The 18,141-nt window shown below is 41.4% G+C and overlaps 1 protein-coding gene and 1 long non-coding RNA gene across 3 annotated transcripts in view; one reads left to right on the top strand and one right to left on the bottom strand.

Annotated features, from left to right (window-relative positions):
- Positions 1–3,535, bottom strand: part of Gnl3l (guanine nucleotide binding protein-like 3 (nucleolar)-like) — a 57,334-nt gene extending 53,799 nt beyond the window's left edge. Inside the window, exons 1-2 of one of the 2 annotated variants that reach the window (XM_013502824.1) lie at positions 3,440–3,535; positions 532–598 (exon numbers count right to left, since the gene is read on the bottom strand). In XM_013502824.1, coding sequence (XP_013358278.1) covers positions 532–547 — 16 coding nt within the window. In that variant the 5' untranslated portion in view covers positions 548–598; positions 3,440–3,535. Of the gene's footprint in view, positions 1–531; positions 599–3,435 lie in introns of both variants that reach the window. The other variant, XM_005401525.2, reaches the window with a different exon arrangement.
- A 106-nt stretch (positions 3,536–3,641) lies between these two features.
- On the top strand, positions 3,642–17,148 carry LOC106146354. Its single transcript, XR_001230755.1, has 3 exons — positions 3,642–4,234; positions 4,701–4,802; positions 16,676–17,148. It is a non-coding gene; the product is annotated as an uncharacterized LOC106146354 (long non-coding RNA).
- Positions 17,149–18,141: the final 993 nt, after the last annotated feature.

The raw sequence follows: 18,141 nt of genomic DNA, 5'->3' as shown, positions 1-18,141 counted from the left end.
AAAAAAAAAAAAAAAAAAAAAAGGAAGCAGGGAGATCAAATGGGAAGGGAAACAAGAGATGAGGGGAAGAAGAAAAAAGGGATTAAAAAAAGAGTTGAAGAAAAAATGGAAACAGTAGCTGGGTGTGGTGGTGCACGCCTGTAATCCCAGCACTCAGGAGGCTGAGACAGGAGGATGTATCTTTGCAAGTTCAAAGCCAACCCAGGCTACATAGTGAGTTCAAGGCCAGCCTGAACTACACAGTGAGATCATGTCTCATAAAACAAAACAAAACAAAAAATGGAAATAGGGCTTCTACAAATGGAAAAGGGAAGAAGAGTTGCAGGGAACAGAAGGATGAAACAGGTAGGGGACAAAAAATAAGAATTAAGATGTGTTACATATATGTACTAACTCCCCACAGTAAATGTAATCATTACAAACTACAAAAATGTACTAATTCTTAAAATGATATTAAGGATATATTTCTTTAGAAGTTGTGGTGAAATACTATGAACATTCATTGAAAGTATAGGATTCATTGAAACTCACTTTGTCTATACTTCATGATGATCAACCAGCTTGGAAACAGGTACCTTCAAATCTGTCCACTTTCTTCCTGTCAGAATAGGAGAAGCAATTTGAAGATAGACCTGAAAACCACAATGTCACAAGCCCCCTTCTCAACTACCCAAAAGTAAAATAAAATGTCAGAATTAGCCAGGTGTAGTGGCACATGTCTATAATCCCAGCACTCAGGAGGCTGAGGCAGGAGGATCACCACAAGTTCGAGGCCAGCCTGGGCTACATAGTAAGTTCAAGGTCAACCTGAACTACACAGGGAAACCCTGTCTCAAAGCATCAAAAAAAGTCAGAATAGCATAATGAGGAAGCCCTAACAAGGAGAGAAATGGAGAAGCTACACTGGAGTTAGCCTGATATGGCTGAGTGTACACAGGAAAGCAGTACCACATTACCCAAACGGAGGTGTAGGTCTGAACCTCTCTCCCTGGGTGGAGCAATAGGATCCCTGATCCTTATTCTACCATTTTGTAGTATTATACACTAAGGAAGTAGTTCTAAACCCTTCAACTCTGAGGGGGAGGAGTATTCGCGGATGGTGTATTTCTTTATGGGGCGAGGTGATAGCCTCTTTTCCCAAGGGGTTGCATGTCTCATTTACCATGGGATACAAGACAGTGGAGATAGATCTCAGGAGCCTACCCGGTGGAAAAAGCCTCAGAACAGGGATCTTAGCTAGACAAGGTGGTGCATACCTATAGTGCCAGCACTCTGGAAGGCAGAGGAGGGCAATCATTTCTGAACACAGCTGGGAGAATTTAGTGACTTAGCAAGCTCTTGTTTCAAATTTTAAAAAGATTAAAAAGGGCTGGGGATGTAGATCAGTAAAAAGGCCCTGGGTTCAATCTCCAGTACCAAAGGAAAAAAAAAATCAAAACAAAACAAAACAAAAAGCCAGGTGTGGTGGTGCATGACTGTAATCCCAGCACTCCCCTGTAATCCCAGCACTCGGGAGGCTGAGGCAGGCAGATCATTGTGAGTCTGAGACTAGCCTGGGCTACAAAGTGAGTTCCAGACCAGCCTGAACTGCGTAGTAAGACCCTGTCTCAAAAAGACAAAACTAAATACATAAATAAACTGAATTTAAAAAAAATAACCAGGGCCTATGTGGACTGAGCTCAGTGCAAAATCTTAAAAGGGGGGTACCAGGCAATGGTAGTGCACGCCTGTGATCCCAGCACTCAGGAGGCTGTAGCAGGAGGAGTGCCAATGAGTTTGAAGCCAGCCTGGGCTACATAGCAAGATCAAGGCCAGCCTAAACTACATAGTGTGACACTGTCTAAAAAAAAAATCTTATGAGGGGGTAAAAATCTATGCCTCTGTGTGTATAATTAGAGTCTGCATCTTGGCATTTGGAAGGGACGGTGCCATCTGTCCCTCTACTCTAAGGCACAGAGAAACTGTGGAAACTAATACAGTAGCTGTGTGCATGGCTGGTGCTCGGAAGAGAAACACAGGACCATGTATCTCTAAATTGTTGGGAGTGGTCTTAGGTCTGTTTAACCTGGAGAGGCAGGACTGACTTCACAATGAGGTGACAGCAATGCCCTATTAATAAAGACAGAAAATTACGCAGTCTGAATGAGTAGGGTGTACACTTTTGCCTGTACGATCCTATTCTGAACCTTTCCATGGGTGGTGGATTGGTATTATCTGTGTGTCTTCTATCTGGGTTGAAGTCAGCAGCACACTAACATTAATAAGAATAGGGTTTCCAGTTCCAGGCACAGGTCAAGGGTGAGAAAGCAGACGGCAATACAATTATAAATTCAATGGATCTGATCCTACATTGAGGAGATATGTCATTTTACCCTGGGTGAGGAGAAACACATCTGAACTACTGCACCTTGAGTAAAGACAGAATCCATATGCACTGTTCTGTAGGGTAACACCTCTACATTATAGGAGTGGAAGCTGCACGTCTGCATCAGTAACCCTTGGCTACACTTGGGGATAAGTCCTTGGAGAGGTCCGTGTCTGCCTCAAAAGAGGAAGAAAATCTGAGTCCCCTACCCTGGGGGTCTCTAGAGGGCAGACCTGACTGTCCCTTCAGAAACTAAGGTCTGTTCCTGTTTGTTGAGGCACTTTTGAGGTAGGCCGTTACAGATTTAGTAAAACAGCACTTCTTTATGGGGTAGTAATCGGGTCTGGAGGAAGCGGGAGTGGTCCTCCAAAGGCTAAGAAGCCCTATGCGTCTAACTACTTCAGGAATGTGTGATCCACCCGCTCGGCAAGGGTGGGGGTGGGGTTTTATCAATTAGTCACTCGGCAAGAGTGGAAGGGACAAGAGGTTCAAGGTCTCAAATAAGAGAAGTTGGTTTTTTCCTGTATCTTACGCTTTTCTGAGCTCCTCTATACTGGGTGGGGGGGTAATGTCAAAGTTTCTGTCCTGATGGAGAAGGTGCGTGCATGCGAGTCAGTGTGTCTTAAACCGGGAGAGGTCCGAGCCGCGCGGCCGCACACTGGACATTCCGCCGCAGGTGTGGGCGAGGTCCCCACGCCGCCGCTGGCGTTCCGTTGTAACGCCAGTCTACGCCAGGGGGAGCAGTGAGGCGTGCGGCCTCACCGTGCCGGGGGACGCAGGGCAACCGGCGCTTTGGGGTCCACAGCGGGGTCCGTAACTCTACACAGTATTCCGAGGTCTACACTTTCCTGAGCGTGGGTGGGACCGTACTCCGCCACCCGCGGGAGTGCAGCTCCGCACCCCGTCCACTTGAGGGCAATCCTCGCCCCTCTTACTGGGCCTTCTACCCCGGAGCCAGCCGTGCTATTTACTTCAGGCTGGCCGGCGTCTCTAACTGCACCTGTGGGTACAGAGCGAACCGCTGAGCGAGCGAAAGATCACCAAAAGAAAAGAGGAAAGTAGACTCTTACCTACCCTTCCGGCGGAGAGCGGGGAGGAGAACACGGTGGAACAGCGCCGGCGGAAGAAAGGGGCGCGACTCGCCGGTTCCGACTTTCGGAACGCAGCCTCGCGGCACAAAGCCCCGCCTACCACGCGTCGTCCGCGGGGCAGGGCCTCGGACGGATGGCTGCGGAGGCCAGTCCCTGACGCTTCGCGCTCGCGGCCCGCCCCCCGCCTGCACCGTAGCGAAAGAAATAGCTGTAACGGGAGGCAGAAGGTGGGGAAGCAGTGAGGCTAGCGACGGATCTCGTCCTATGGCCATATAACCTACACGCAGGACGAAATCTTGTCCGCTGGCTTCTGTCTGCAACTAAATATGCGTGTGCCTAAATGTTAGGGAGCGGGCGATCGCTGCCAGTATCAGACGAGCGTGGGGGTTGGTGTCTTTGTCTGCCTGGAAGATGGCGTCCGACATGATGTGAGAAAATGGCCGCCTGGGTCACATGTCTGGCGGAGTGTTTCCCACCTGAAGTGAATTGGTTAGCTGTTCCAGCAACCTTCCTAGCTGGTAGGACCCCAGACAAACCCTAAGGCATGCATTCCCAGCATTTTATTCACAAGTTCAGATTGACGACCATGCGCAGCCAGAACAGGAACCTGAAACCTGAAATTCTCTCCCACCCCTGTGATCCTTTCCCCCACCTCCTCACCTATCTCTCTGGTGAACGTTGGAGCAGCGTTGGCAGAAAGGAATTTATATCTTAGAAATGAGGGAAAAGTAAAATTTCTCCGGAAACTGTCTCGAGGACCTTCAGACCTGGCTGACAAGTGAGATACGCCCCTAAAAACAGTAAATATTAGTCTGCAAAAGTAGTTATACAGCTGGTTTCTCTTAGTTCATTGAAAAGAAAGATTTGTGCTAATATTGTCTGGACATTATGCCTATATCTTGTACCCTGGGTAACTACTGTGAAGATAACAATGCACAATGTATTAATTATTTACTCTATTAGCCCAGTTTGAAACTTTTATTTTTCTTCTCTTTAAAATAAAAATTTTAAAAAATAGCCGGGCGTGGTGGCTACAGACACAAAGTTCCTCTAGACCCAGCATTTGCAAACTCTTTTTCTCCAAGACCTAATGCCTGTCACTTCTGCGAAGTTACCCTGAATTTCTCAGATGGGTAACAGAGCCAGAACATATTGTTGATACAGCTAACCTAGTACTTATCACTTAATAGTGTACTGTATACTTAATACTGTACTGATTATGTAGCTGTACTGTATCTCCATAGGAAAATGGACTCCCTGACTAAAGGAGCTATACGTTTTGGAGCCTTCAACCTGACCCAGCATAAGAATAGTACAAATCTTGCTTCAACAAGCTTGTTAAATGGGTGAGTTTAATGGGAAATTTGCATCATACAGAGAAAAATAAAACTAGATCCTTAACCAAGGAAAAAGGGTAGCCCGGCAATGTGAAAGTAACAGGTGACACACACCTATAATCCCAACACTTTGGGAGGTTGAAGCAGGAGGATCACTCATGAGTTCAAGGCCAGCCTGGGCTACATAATGAGTTCCCGTTCAGCCTAAATTACAGAACAAGACTCTGTCTCAAAAAAAAGAAAAAAAAATGTGCAGGAAAATATCTTCGCAACTATAACTGGGGAGAGACTTTTTAAACAAAAGGGGAAAAATGTAGGGAAATCTTTGATAGGAGTGAAAATTGGTACTATTGCTTTTGAAAACAAGTACAAAGTATCCAGAATAGTTAGAAATGCTCCTGGAACCCAGCAGTTCTGTTGGAGATAGGTAGAGATCTCCCCTAGATATTAAGTCCTAGAGAAATGCTTCCCCCCCCCACCCCCGTACCGGGAATCAAACTCACGACCCCGCGCTGCTGAGCTCAGTCCCCAGCCCTGAGAAATTCTTATGCATATGCTCATGAAGACATATATGTACTTCATTACAGAACTGTTTGTAATAGTCCAGCATGGTGACATATGCCTATAATTCCCAATACTCTGGAAGGCTGTGGCAGTAAGATCGCAAGTTCAAGCCCAGGCTGGGCAAGTTAGCAAGACCTTGTCTCAAAAAATAAAAATGGCTGGGCATGGTGGTACACACCTGTAATCCCAGCATTTGGGAGGTTAAAGCAGGAGGATTCCCTTGAGTTTGAGTCCAGGCTGAGCTACATAAGGAGTCCAAGTGCAGCTTGAACTACATAGTGAGACCCTGTCTCAAAAGAAAATATGGCAACCCATTGGGGACTCCTCCTGTTTCTCAGGAACTATTGCTGTTTCGTATTTCTCCATTGCTATTCCCCATTCCTTTTCTCCAATACATTTTCCTACTCTTTAAATAAATAAATAAATAAATTTGCTGAGATGTAGAGCAATGTGAAGGCCTTGTTTTCAACCCCTTGAACTGCAGCAAAAAAACAAAAAAGAAAAGTTATAGCTGGGCATGGTGGTATACACCTGTAATCCCAGCACTCGGGAGGCTGAGGCAAGAGAATTGCTGTGAGTTTGAGACCAGCCTGGGCTGCACAGTGAATCCAAGTAAAGCCTGAACTCATAGCAAGTCCCTAATCTCAAAAAAAGTGTTTTTAGACTTACTTTTATTTTTGAATCCCAGTATCTAATTAAGACTTGTGCACTATATTTGGTTGTTATATTCCTTTAACCTATGTTAACCTCAAATGGTATTCCTATATTTTAGGGGAAATTCCTTTTTATTTTGTTCTTGTCTCCTATACTTTTGTGTGTTTCAAATATCAATTTTGTTGTTTTGTTTCGTTTTTTGAGACAGAGTCTTGCTATGCAGTTCAGGCGGACCTTGGACTCACTATGTAGTCCAGGCTGACCTTGAACTTGCAGCAATCCTCATGTCTCAGCCTCCTAAGTACTGGGATTACAGGTGTACAACCATACCCTTCACCCAACATTGATATTTTGAAGAGTCCAGGCTAGTTGTCTCACAGAATATCCCAAATTCTGGATTCATGTTTTCTTTCCACATGATTAGATTCAGATTAAACATTTTCAACAAGACCAATACATTTGGGAATGTCCTTTACTTCATATTATATCACTCAAGAGACACATAATATCAAGTTGTCTCACTAACAAGTATGCCTTTGTTGTGTATATTTTATTTTATGTGAATGATAGTCTCTTCCCCTTGGTGGTGATGGGGTGGTGAGACAGGGTCTCACTATGTAAACCCTGGTCTCAAACTCAAGAGTTTCCTGCCTCAGCCTCCAAGTGCCAGAATTACAGGTGTGAAACACCACACTCATTTCTTACATTTTCATTTAGCCTCCTGTTTTTAAGGTCTATGCATATTGTTACGTATATATCTAATCCATTGCTTCTAACTGCTTGTTAACCAGTGTGCTTTCACTGCATTTTCCCTAAATGTTTCCCCAGTAATGGACAGCAAAATTGCCTTCAGCTCCCCAATGCCACAAAAAATAACTTGAATGAACATCCTTGAACATGACCCCTTACTGAACTGTATGAGAATTTCTTCTAAACATACACCCAAGAGCAGAATGACTATATCCTAAAGTATACATATACCTACTTTGATTTAGGACACCAGTACTTACAGATGCTTCTCCGGAATGGGCTGTTCCAGTCAAACACTTTAACCATGTATAAGGATATCTTTTTTTTCTTTTTTGGGTACAGTGGAGGTTGAGACAACATCTCACCCAGTGACAATTTCTTTATTACCATATCCTCACTAACCCTTGCCATTTTCCAGCTTTCTAATTTTGCTAGCCTAAGAGATTATTATAGTTTGACTTTCTTCAATTTTTAAAGAAAGTCTGAGACCTCTTTATTATGTGTATTAAACACTTCTGTCAATTGCTGGCTTTATGTAGTTGCCTCATTATTTCTCTTGGGGTTCCTATTTTTCCCATTTTCCTGTTGATTTGCCCAAGTTCCTTGTAGAGTCTGTTACTTTCAGATGTTGTGCATATTCTAATCTTGCCCATGATGGCCTTTCAAGAGAAATTTTTAATTTGGTTTTCTTTTTCTTTTTCTCTTTTTGAGTCAGAGTTTCACTATGAAGTTCAGGCGGGGCTTGAACTTACTTTGTAGCCCAGGCTGGCCTCGAACTCACAGCAGTCCTCCTTCCTCAGCCTCCCAAGTGCTGGGATTACAGGAAGGCATCACCATGCCCAGCCAGAAATGTTTAATTTTATTGACATTTTAAAAATAATTTTTTTGCTTTGGGGCTTTGTTTCTTTCTTACACAGGGTGTTGCTATGTAGTCCAGGCTGGCATCAAACTCACTGTGTAGCCTACACTGACCTGGAACAAACAGTCCTTCTACCTCAGCCTCCCAGAAGCTGGGATTACACTTTGTGGGTTTTGGTTTGGGGATTTTATTTCAAAAATATATCCCTCCTCCTGAATTATAAAGATATTGTACTTTTTTTTTTCTTAACTCCATAGTTGTACCCTTCAAATTTAGGGGGTTGCTTTGTTTTGTTTTTTGTTTTTTGGGTTTTTTTTTGTCTTTTTGAGACAAGGTCTCGCTATGCAGTTCAGGCTGGCCTTGAGCTTACTTTGTAGCCCAGGCTGGTCTCAAACTTGCAACAATCCTCCTGCCTCAGCCTCCCAAGTTCTGGGATTACAGGCGTGTGCCACAACGCCTGGCTGCTTTTCTTTTTTTCTTTTTTTTTTTGTGGGGGGGGTACTGGGAATTGAACTCAGGACCTTGCACTTGCTAGGCAGGTGCTTGTGCCGCTGAGCTATATCCCCAGCCCTGTTTTGTTTTGTTTTATTGTAAGATAGAGTCTCACTTTGTAGTTCTGCCTGACCTCGAACTCACTGTGTAGCTCAGGCTGGCCTTGGACTCATGGCTGTTGTCCTGCTTCAGTTTCGTGAGTGCTGGGATTACAGGAATGTGCCATCATGCACCAGTTTTGGTTTGTTTTGTTTTTTGAAGACAGGGTCTTGTTGTGTAGTTCAGGATAGCCTTGAACTTACTGTGTAGCCCAGGCTGCTTGAATTCATGGTGATCCTTCTGCCTCAGCCTCCCAAGTACTGGGCTTGCAGACATATGTGTCACCAAGTCCAGCTCTCAAATTTAGGTTTTAATCCTTCTAGAATTCACTCTTAAAAGTGGTAAAAGGTAGAGATACAGTTTTTTTTTCATATAATGAGCCATATTTCCCACCATCAAATACTGTACTGAACAATTCCGCCATTTCCTATTTATTTATCATACCCCCTTTATCATATGCATATTATGATACACACACATACATAGGTTTTATTTCTGTTCTTGCATTAATGCCACTTTGGTTTTACTGTTTTGTAATTCATTCTTTTTTCTTTTCTGAGACAGGGTCTCACTATATAATTCAGACTAGCCTCAAACTTGCCTCCTACCTCAGCATCCTCAATGTTGAGATGACAGGAATACTCTACCTTGCCATGCTTGTAATGTATCTTAATACCTGATAGAGTATGTCCTCCTCTTTGGTTTATTTTTAAAGTTAACTATATCACTACATAAATTAGTTCAAGCTGGCCTTAAACTCACTGGGTATCCAGACTGGGCTTGAATTTGTGATAATCCTCATGCCTCAGCCTCCCAAGTGCTGGGACTATAGGTGTGCACCACCATGCCCAGCTCCCCACATAAATTTTTTAAGTAAATGATCACATTCATCGTAGAGAATCTGTACCTGTAAATAACATATCTTGATTCTTCTTTTTTTCCCATTCCCCTTCCCTCACTTCAATTCTCCCTCTCCTTCACATTTACAAAAGCTTTGTTTCCATTTTTTTCTTCTATTCCTTTTTTTCCTTCCTCCCCCTCCCGCTCCCTTGCTCCCCTTCCCATGTGAACATTTTCAACCTATTTTCAAATATCTTATCATCCATTTTTTACCTTTGCAGTCTCTCACCCAAGAAAAACAATACAACATGTAGACATGTGTGCCTGATGTATTTCACTTAAAATTATGTTCTCAAGGTGCAACCATAATCTAAAAGTTACTCAACTTTATCCTTCTTTATGGCAAAGTAGTACCCCATTGTATATAAAAACCACATGTTCTTTATCCATTCATCCAATGGTGGGAATCTGGACTATTTCCAAGATTTAGCTATTACAAATTGTGCTGCTATAAACATGGGTGTTTGGGGCTGGGGATTTAGCTCAGCGGCACAGCGCCTGCCTGGTTGTGAGTTTGATTCCTGCTACTGGAAAAAAAAATTAAATATAAACATGGGTGTTCATATTATTGCCGTGGTATGATGCTTTTAACTTTTGGGAAAATACTAAGAAGGAGAACTGCTGGACAAATGCAACCTCTAGTCCTAGTTATTTGAGGACTCTCCACACTGATTTCCACAGTAGTTGCACCAGTCTACACTCCCACCAACAGTGGAGAAGGGTCACTTTTCTCCCAGAGCCACATTAGCATTTGTTGGCTGATTTCTTGATAATAGCCATTCTTCCTGGAGTGAAATGGACTCTCAGTGTTGTTTTATTTTGCATCTCTCTAATGACCAGTGATGTTGAACTTTTTTCATATATTTCTTTGCCGGTTCTACTTACTTATCTGATAAGTGTCTATTCATTTCAGATGCCCATTTTTGGATTGTGTCTTTAAATTTGGGGGCTCTGATTTTTTGAGTTCTTTATATATTCTAGATATTAATCCATTGTCTGAAGAATAATTGGTAAAATTTTATTCCAATTCCGTAGGTTGTCTCTTTACTCTGTTCTTGGTTTCTTTTGCTGCACAAAAGCTTTTTAATATATGTGATCCCAGTTGTTGATTCTTTGTAATATTTCCTGTGTGATTAGAATTTTGATCATAAAGTCAAAACTATGTCTTAGGTAACCTATTGCCTACACCTATGTCTTCAAGAATTTTACCTATTCTATATTCCAGCAGATTAAATGTCTCTGTTTTAATCTTTAGATCTGTGATCCATTTTGATTTGTTTTGTGCACAGTGAGAGGTATGGGTCTAGGTTTAATCTTCAGCATGTGGAAAGCCACATTTCCCAGCACTATTTATTAAAGAGGCTCTCCTTCTTCCAGTGGCAGGTATTTCACACCTTTGTCAAAAATAAGGTGAATGTGTTTGGAGTTGTTTATGCATCTTCTACTCTGTTTCATTAATCCTTAGGTCTGGTTTCTTTTTTTTGCCAGTACCATGCTGTTTTTATCACAGTAGCTTTGTAGTATAATTTCAGGTTGAGATTATGATGCTGCTGGGCCAGGGATATATCTCAGTGGCATAAGCAACTGCCTGGCAAGCCCAAGATCCTGAGTTTGATTCCCAGTACCAAAAAAAAAAAAGAGATTATGACACCCCTGCTTTGCATTTGTTACTCAAAACTGCTTTTACTATTTTAGGTCTCTTCTGGTTCCAAATGAATTTTATGATTCTTTTTTCCTGTTTTGTGAGATATACTGTTGAAATTTTTATTGGGATTACAGTAAATCTGTATAAGAGTTTTAGAAGTATGCCCATTTTCAATATATTGATTCTACTATATAAGCGCAAGCGATATCTTTGCATTTTCTGATATCCTCTTTGATCTCCTCCTTCAGAGTACTGTAGTTTTCAATGTAAAGGTCTTTTACTTCCTTTGTTAGATTGATTCCTAAGTATTTTGTTTTTCTTGATGCTATCATGAAAGATGTTGTCTCCCTAATTTCTCCCTCAGTGAGTTTGTTATTTGTGTACAGGAATGCTATGCATGTTTGACTGTTGACTTTGTACCCCGCTATGATACTGAATTTGGTTATTAAATCTAGAAGTATTTCGGATCTTCTATGTAGAATACCATGTTATCTCCAAATAATGGTAATTTAACTTTTTCTCTTCATATCCTTATTTCTTTAATTTCTTTCTCTTATCTAATTATTCTGGCTAATATTTCTAGAACTATATGGAATAGGAGTGGTGACTGTGGGCATTCATGTCTTGTTCCTAATTTTACAGTGAAAGCTTTCAGTTTTTGACCATTTAGCATGGTGTTAGCTGTTGGTTTGTCATAGATGGCTTTTACCAGATTGAGATAAAGACCTTATATTCCAATTTCCTGTAGGGTTTTTTTTTGTTTTGTTTTTTGTTTTTTTAGGCAATGTCTTCCTATCTAGGTCAGGCTGACCTGGACGCACTATGTAACCTAGGCTGGCCTCAGACTTGCAGCAATCCTCCTGCCTCAGCCTCCCAAGTGCTGGCTTTACAGGTGTGCACCACCATGCCCAGCTTCTGTAGGGTTTTTACCATGAATGCGTATATGACTTTGTCAAATGCTTTTTTCTGGATATATTGAGATGATCATGTGAGTTTTGTCCTTGCTTCTGTTAATGTGGCATATTATATTTATTCACTTCCATATGTTGAACCATCACTGCATCCATGAGATGAATCCTACTAGGTCATGGTGTATAATCTGCTTGATGATTTACTGCATTCTGTTTGCCAGTATCTTATTGAAAATTTTTGCACCTGTGTTCATTAGAGAGCTTGGCCTGTAGTTCTCTTTTTGCTTGGCTCCTTCTCTGGTTTTTGGTAGCAAGGTAATAATTGCTTCCAGGAATGAGTTTGGGAGTATTGCCTCCCTTTCAATTTCATTAAAGACTTTGAGGAATAGTGGTAAAGTTCTTATAAAATTCAGCAGTGAATCTGATTGGTCCTAGGCTATTCTTTGGTTGTTTTCGTTTGTTTCTTTGTTGTTGTTGTTTGTCTTTTTGAGACAGGGTCTTGCTATGCAGTTTAGGCTGGCTTTGAGCTCACTTTGTAGGCCAGGCTGGTCTCAAACCTGCAACGATCCTCCTGCCTCAGCCTCTTGAGTGATGGGATTATAGGTGTGTGCCACCACACCCGACTTGTTCTTGGTTGTTGTTTCTGTTTTGTTTCAGAGACAGGGTCTCACTATGAAGTTCAAGCTGGTTTTGAACTAACTCATATGGCCCAGGCCGACCTCCAACTCATAGTGATCCTCTTGCCTTAGGCTCCCAAGTGCTGGGATTACAGATGTGTGTCACCATGCCTAGCCTTAGGCTTTTCTTTGTTGGTAGGTTTTTTTTGGTACCGGAAATCAAACTCAGGACCTTGTGCTTGGTAGGCACTGTGCTGCTGATTTATATCCCCAGCCCTGTTGGTAGGTTTTTTATTACTTCTTCAAATTCATTGAGTGATACTGAGTTATTTAGAATTCCAATATATTCTTGATTCACCTTCAGTAATTCATATGTATTTAGGAATCTGTCCATTTCTTCTGCATTTTGCATCTCCTTAGAGTACAGCTTCTAAAGTATTTATTGATGATGTTCTGGATTTCTGCAGGATCCATTGTGATTTCACCCTTTTCATTCCTAATAACATGGATTTGAGTCTTTTTTCTCTTTTTTTTGATGAGTTTGGCTAAAGGGTGTTTGTTTTATTTGATCTTTGAAACAACCAACTCTTTGATTCATTGATTATTTGTATTGTTTTCTTAGTCTGAATTGTATTAATTCTTGTTCTGCTATTTATAATTCCCTCCCTTGTATATACCTTGGGTTTAACTTGTTTTACTCTTTCTAGAAGGTTGAGGTTCAGCATTAGGCTATTTATTTGAACTTGCTCAGTTTTTCTGATGTGGGAATTCACCGCTATAAATTTCCCTCCTAGGACTACTTTCATTGCATCCCATAAGTTCTGGTGTATCATGTGGATATACAATCTGGTGTGTCATATTGGCATTATTTAATTGTAGAGACTGTCTAATTTCTTCTTTAATTTCATCTGTGACCCGAACACTTTGTTCGGGAAAGTTTTATTTAATTTCTGTGTGTTTAAGAAGTTTTTGTGGTTTCTAATATTATTGCACTATAGTCTGATCACCCCTGGACAATCTTGTATTGGCATACAAGGGAGAACAACTGATCACACAACTATATCACCTTAACTAAAGTAGTACAATCAGTGATAACAATAGCCTCAAGCACAGTCTAAAAAATGACAAAATGTGGTAACTGGTAATTTGCCACCTTTAACCATAGGTATGAGATTTTATAGTTATATAACCAACTCTAAAACAAATGAGAAAATAGTATATTGTAGATATCCATTCAATGGAGAGATTTTACCCATAGAGGACAAAATTTAAAAGGGATAAGAGGGAAAAGTGCAGAAATAAAAGAAGAGAAATAGATTAGAAGCAAGACTGAAAGACAAAGATTACTCAAGCTTTGGGAAACTGGTAAGGAAGACAGGAAGAATGAAAGAAGAAAAGAACAAAAAAGGAACAAAACAAAACAAAAAACACTAAAAACATTGCTTACATTCATTAAAAATCAAACAATCAAAAAAATTAAAAGCAAAGAAAATAGAAAAAAAGATTTCTCTGTTATTTCAAGCCTGTGGTCATCTTCTAGGGCCTATAACTTTATGGTAATATCCAATTTAGGGCATGTCTCTGCTGTCACTGGTAGACAAAGAAGGTAGACACATCCCAGATTCATGCTGGATGATCCCACCAACCCTGAAATGGGCATAGGGTGGGGTGCCAATTCTGGTGTTCCCAACTCCATAGAAGTTTAAGCTGACCCTGGCCTCTGGCTGTGGGGTTGGGGCCTGAGTTGTTCAGCCTACAACACTCTGGGTATCTCTTGCCAACTTGACCCTAGTTCTGGGATCCTGGATGTCTCCCACTGTTGTCCCTCACCCAGTCACTGGCAGCCCTGAGACGAAGCCAATGAACAGCTGCCCCAAGTCCCAGGTTTATTTGGCCCCTCCCTAGAATGCCATCTGGGGACTTGGGAGACACTTGAACTTGAGTCTTTCCCCAGCTGCTGTAGCTCACAGCATCCAGTGCTCCATTTCACTGGCGGGTTTCTTCCTGGAGACTTCTGGAATCACCCACCCTCACTGTGTCTATAGATCTGAGCCTTCTCTCTCATGCTGTGAGCTGGGAGTCAGGGAGAAAGTGCAATTTGTTGCCTCCTTTTTCTCCGTTGAGGTCTGTTACTTCACTTTCCCTGTGGGCTCCTATTTTCCCTTCAGATCCTTCCTGAGTCATGGGGATCCATCTCCCTCCTTTTCTTCCCCCAAGTTGTCATATTCCAGTGTCTGGGTTCCAAATCTCAGAGAGGCTCATTTGCTGTTGTTTACTGCTCTGCCATTTTCCCAGAATCCCCCAAATAAATTTTAAAATGAATATTAATAAGGCCTTCAAGAATCCAACTGGGGTGCCAGGCATGGTGGCACATGCCTGTAATCTCAGCACTTGGAAGGCTGGCCAGGAGGAGCACCACAATTTCAAGGCCAGCCTGGGCTACATAGTGAGTGCAAGGCCAGACCAAACTACATAGCAAGACCCTGTTTCAAAAAAACAACAAATTTTGATGGTGATTTTGATGGGATTTTGACGATGACTTCACTGGAGGAATTGACATTTTATAAATTATTCCAGTTAAGTCCTTGGACTATAGTATTTGTTCAGTACCCCTCTATTACTTTTTTTTTTTTTTTTTTCTTCTTCAGCATGGGATCTAGCTAGGTAGCTGAGGCTGGCCTTGAAATCTCAGTCTTCCTACCTTGGTCTCCCAAGTTCTGAGGATACAGGTGTGTAGCACCACACCTATCTGTGCAGTTTTTGTTTGTTTTTCTTTCTGTCTTGTTTTTGGCAGGACTGGGGATTGAACTCAGGGCCTTATACTGGGCCCTGTGCACATTGATACCTCCAGTTTATCAGGCTGTAAATGCATAGCCTGACCTGCATGTCTTCCCACAGCCCTATGTGAATGTTTGGCCACCCCACCCCTTTAATATACAAGAGGTACCATAGTATGTATACTCTTACACACGTTGCCTTTTTACTTTTAATTACATATCCTGGAGATTATTCTATACCAGAACATTATAGAGTTTCTAGTACTTAGAAAACCATCATATGAAAGATCATAGAGTCCTGCTGCAAAGTGGTAAATCATGTGGATATACAATCTTATTTAATGACTATAGTGCCACATTGCTGGGCACTTGGAGTGCTTTCAGTCTTCGCTGTTACAAGTGGTGCCACAATAAATAGACATTTCATACATACAGTGATATTGCTGTAGGATAAATTCCAAGAACTGCATTTGTAACATTGGCAGATATTGCCGAAAATGCCCTCTGTGTTGTACCATTTTGCATTTCTACTGGCAATGTGTGAGTGTATCTGTTTCACCACCACCTTACAAGCAATGAAGTGTTTTCTTAGACTTTCAGATTTTGACAATCTAATAAATGAGAAATGGTATGCCAATGTAGTTTTAATTTATATTTCTGTCTCTCTCTCTTTTGGTTTGTTTATTGAGACAAGGCCTTGTTATGTAGCTCATGCTGGCCTTGATCTTACTATGTAGTCCAGGCTGGTCTCGAAATTGTAGCAATCTTTCTGCCTCATCCTCCCAAGTGCTGGGACTACAGGTACGCATCACTGTGCTGGCTTATATTTCCCTTTATTATTAAATTAAGAGGTTTTTTTCAGGTCTATCTTTCTGTCTTCCTCTATGAATTAACTTATATCCTCTCTCCATTTTGCTGTTGGGTTGCTGGCTTTTCTTTGACTTGTCAAACCTTGTTATATAATTAGAAACATCACCAAGATGTGTGGGGTGGAGTACGAAGAGTAAAAAAAATTAAGATATGTTATGTACATGTACCAACTCCCCATGATAAATGTAATCATTATGTACTGCAAACATGTACTAATAAAAATAGAAATTTTGAAAATAATTATAATTAGAGATACACACTTTCTTGTTTTGAGATAGGTTCTTGCTATGTAGTTCAAGCTGGGTATGAATTCACTGTTTAGCCCAGGCTGGCCCCAAACTCACAAGGATACTCCTGCCACAGCCTCCAGAATGGTGGGATTACAGGCATGTGCCACCACGCCTGGTGCATTTTTTTGAGACATCACAACTTTGTCAATATTAGTTTTCATTTTGTTTTTCTAGTTTGTTATACTTTTGACTGTGCAACTGTATTTCTTCCAAGCAAATTTTATATTTATGTAAAATAATGTATGTATATTTTTAGTTGAGGTGTTGCTATGTGAGCCAAGCTGGTCTTCAACTCTTGGTCTCAAGTAATCCTCCTGCCTCAGCCACTTGAGTAGCTGGGACTATAAGCTTGTGCCACCATATCTTTTATTTTATGGATTCTAGATTTTGAGCCATGGCTTTGTGATATATTGCATTAATGACCCCAGTTTTTCATGTTTCTCTGTTTCTACAGTGCTTGGTAGTACCCTCGCACACCAAGATAGTAGCAAACTTGATATAACCATTGACTTGAGGAGCTCCAGTGGCACAATCAGCGCACAATACTTATGTAACCATTGACTTGCAAAAGCTCTGCTTCCTCTCTTGGACCTCTGCCACAGTTATAAGAACATACGTAAGTTAGCCTGCCAAACGGTTGTGAAACACATGTAGAAATGACCTTGGTCATCTCATCTGATGTGTCCTATAGCAGCCAACCTCCAGCTATACTATTAGCGGAGTACAGACACATGAGCTAGGCCAGCTGAACTCAAGAGAGCCTGGTTCTGATCATAGGAACTTCCAGTGGACCCATAGGCGAAGTTTTGGTACATACGAATTCAACATTTTACAAGGAACTATTGTGGCAGGAGTCTCCTATCACTGGTTTTCTTTTCCACAGCTATCTTGGTAATATTTGCTTATTATTTTCCCTTATGAACTCTTTTTTTGTCCTTTTCCTTTTTTTGTCTTTTTGAGACAGGGTCTCACTATGCAGTTCAGGCTGGCCTTGAGCTCACTTTGTAGCCCAGGCTGGTTTTGAACCCACAACGATCTTCCTGCCTCAGCCTCCCAAGTGCTGGGATTACAGGTGTGTGCCACCATATGCGGCTCCCTTATGAACTTTAGAATGTTTAATTATAAGATTAATAATTAAGTCAATAACCATTGACTTAATTGACTTGTTTAATTAAAAAAAAGAAAAATTGGTATTTTATATGAGTGTACACTAAATTTATAAGTTATTTTGAAAGCCAGGCATGATGGCATATGCCATCCAAGCTACTCAAGAGGCTGAGACAGGAGGATCACTCAATGCTAAGACTTTGAGAGAAGCCAGGACAGCATAGTAAGATTCTGTCCCATTCTCCCAAAAATTTAATTTCTAGCTCAATCTCTGGCACCTTGAATCCGCTTTCATCAGTTTCTGCAGTTCTTTGTCAGAACTCCTACTAGTCAAAATGATGAATAAATCAAGAACAAAGATCCTTTCCAGGAAACCGTGGCTGCTGCATGAAATAAACCTGTAGTAGTCAACTTCTCAGCCATGTGGTGCAGTACTTATGTACTGCAAAGTGATCAAGCCTTTCATTCATTGAAAAATATTGCAAAGTGTTGTTCTTTGAAGTACATGTGGATATCAGGACTTTGCTGCACAGTATAGGTCAAATGCATGCCAGCTTTCCAGTTTTTTTTAAAAGATCAAAAGATGGGTAGATTTTCTGGAACTAATAAAGAAAAGATTTGGTAGGATGTGGTGGCAAATGCCTATAATCTTAGCACTCAGGAGGCTGAGGCAGGAGGATTGCCATGAGTTTGAAGCCACCCTGGGCTACATAGTGAGTTTAAGGCCAGCCTGAATTACATAGTAAGACCCTGACTTCACAGAAGATGGCAGGGTGGTAAGCAGCAGAGAAATAGCCTCTCTGAGATTTAGTG

The sequence above is a fragment of the Chinchilla lanigera genome, unplaced genomic scaffold (genome assembly GCF_000276665.1).
Source record: "Chinchilla lanigera isolate Chin_1 unplaced genomic scaffold, ChiLan1.0 scaffold00074, whole genome shotgun sequence".
In the NCBI taxonomy this organism is placed as follows: Eukaryota; Metazoa; Chordata; class Mammalia; order Rodentia; family Chinchillidae; genus Chinchilla; species Chinchilla lanigera.
Note: the sequence above shows the minus strand (reverse complement) of the source record. Positions and strands in the feature narration are given on the sequence as shown.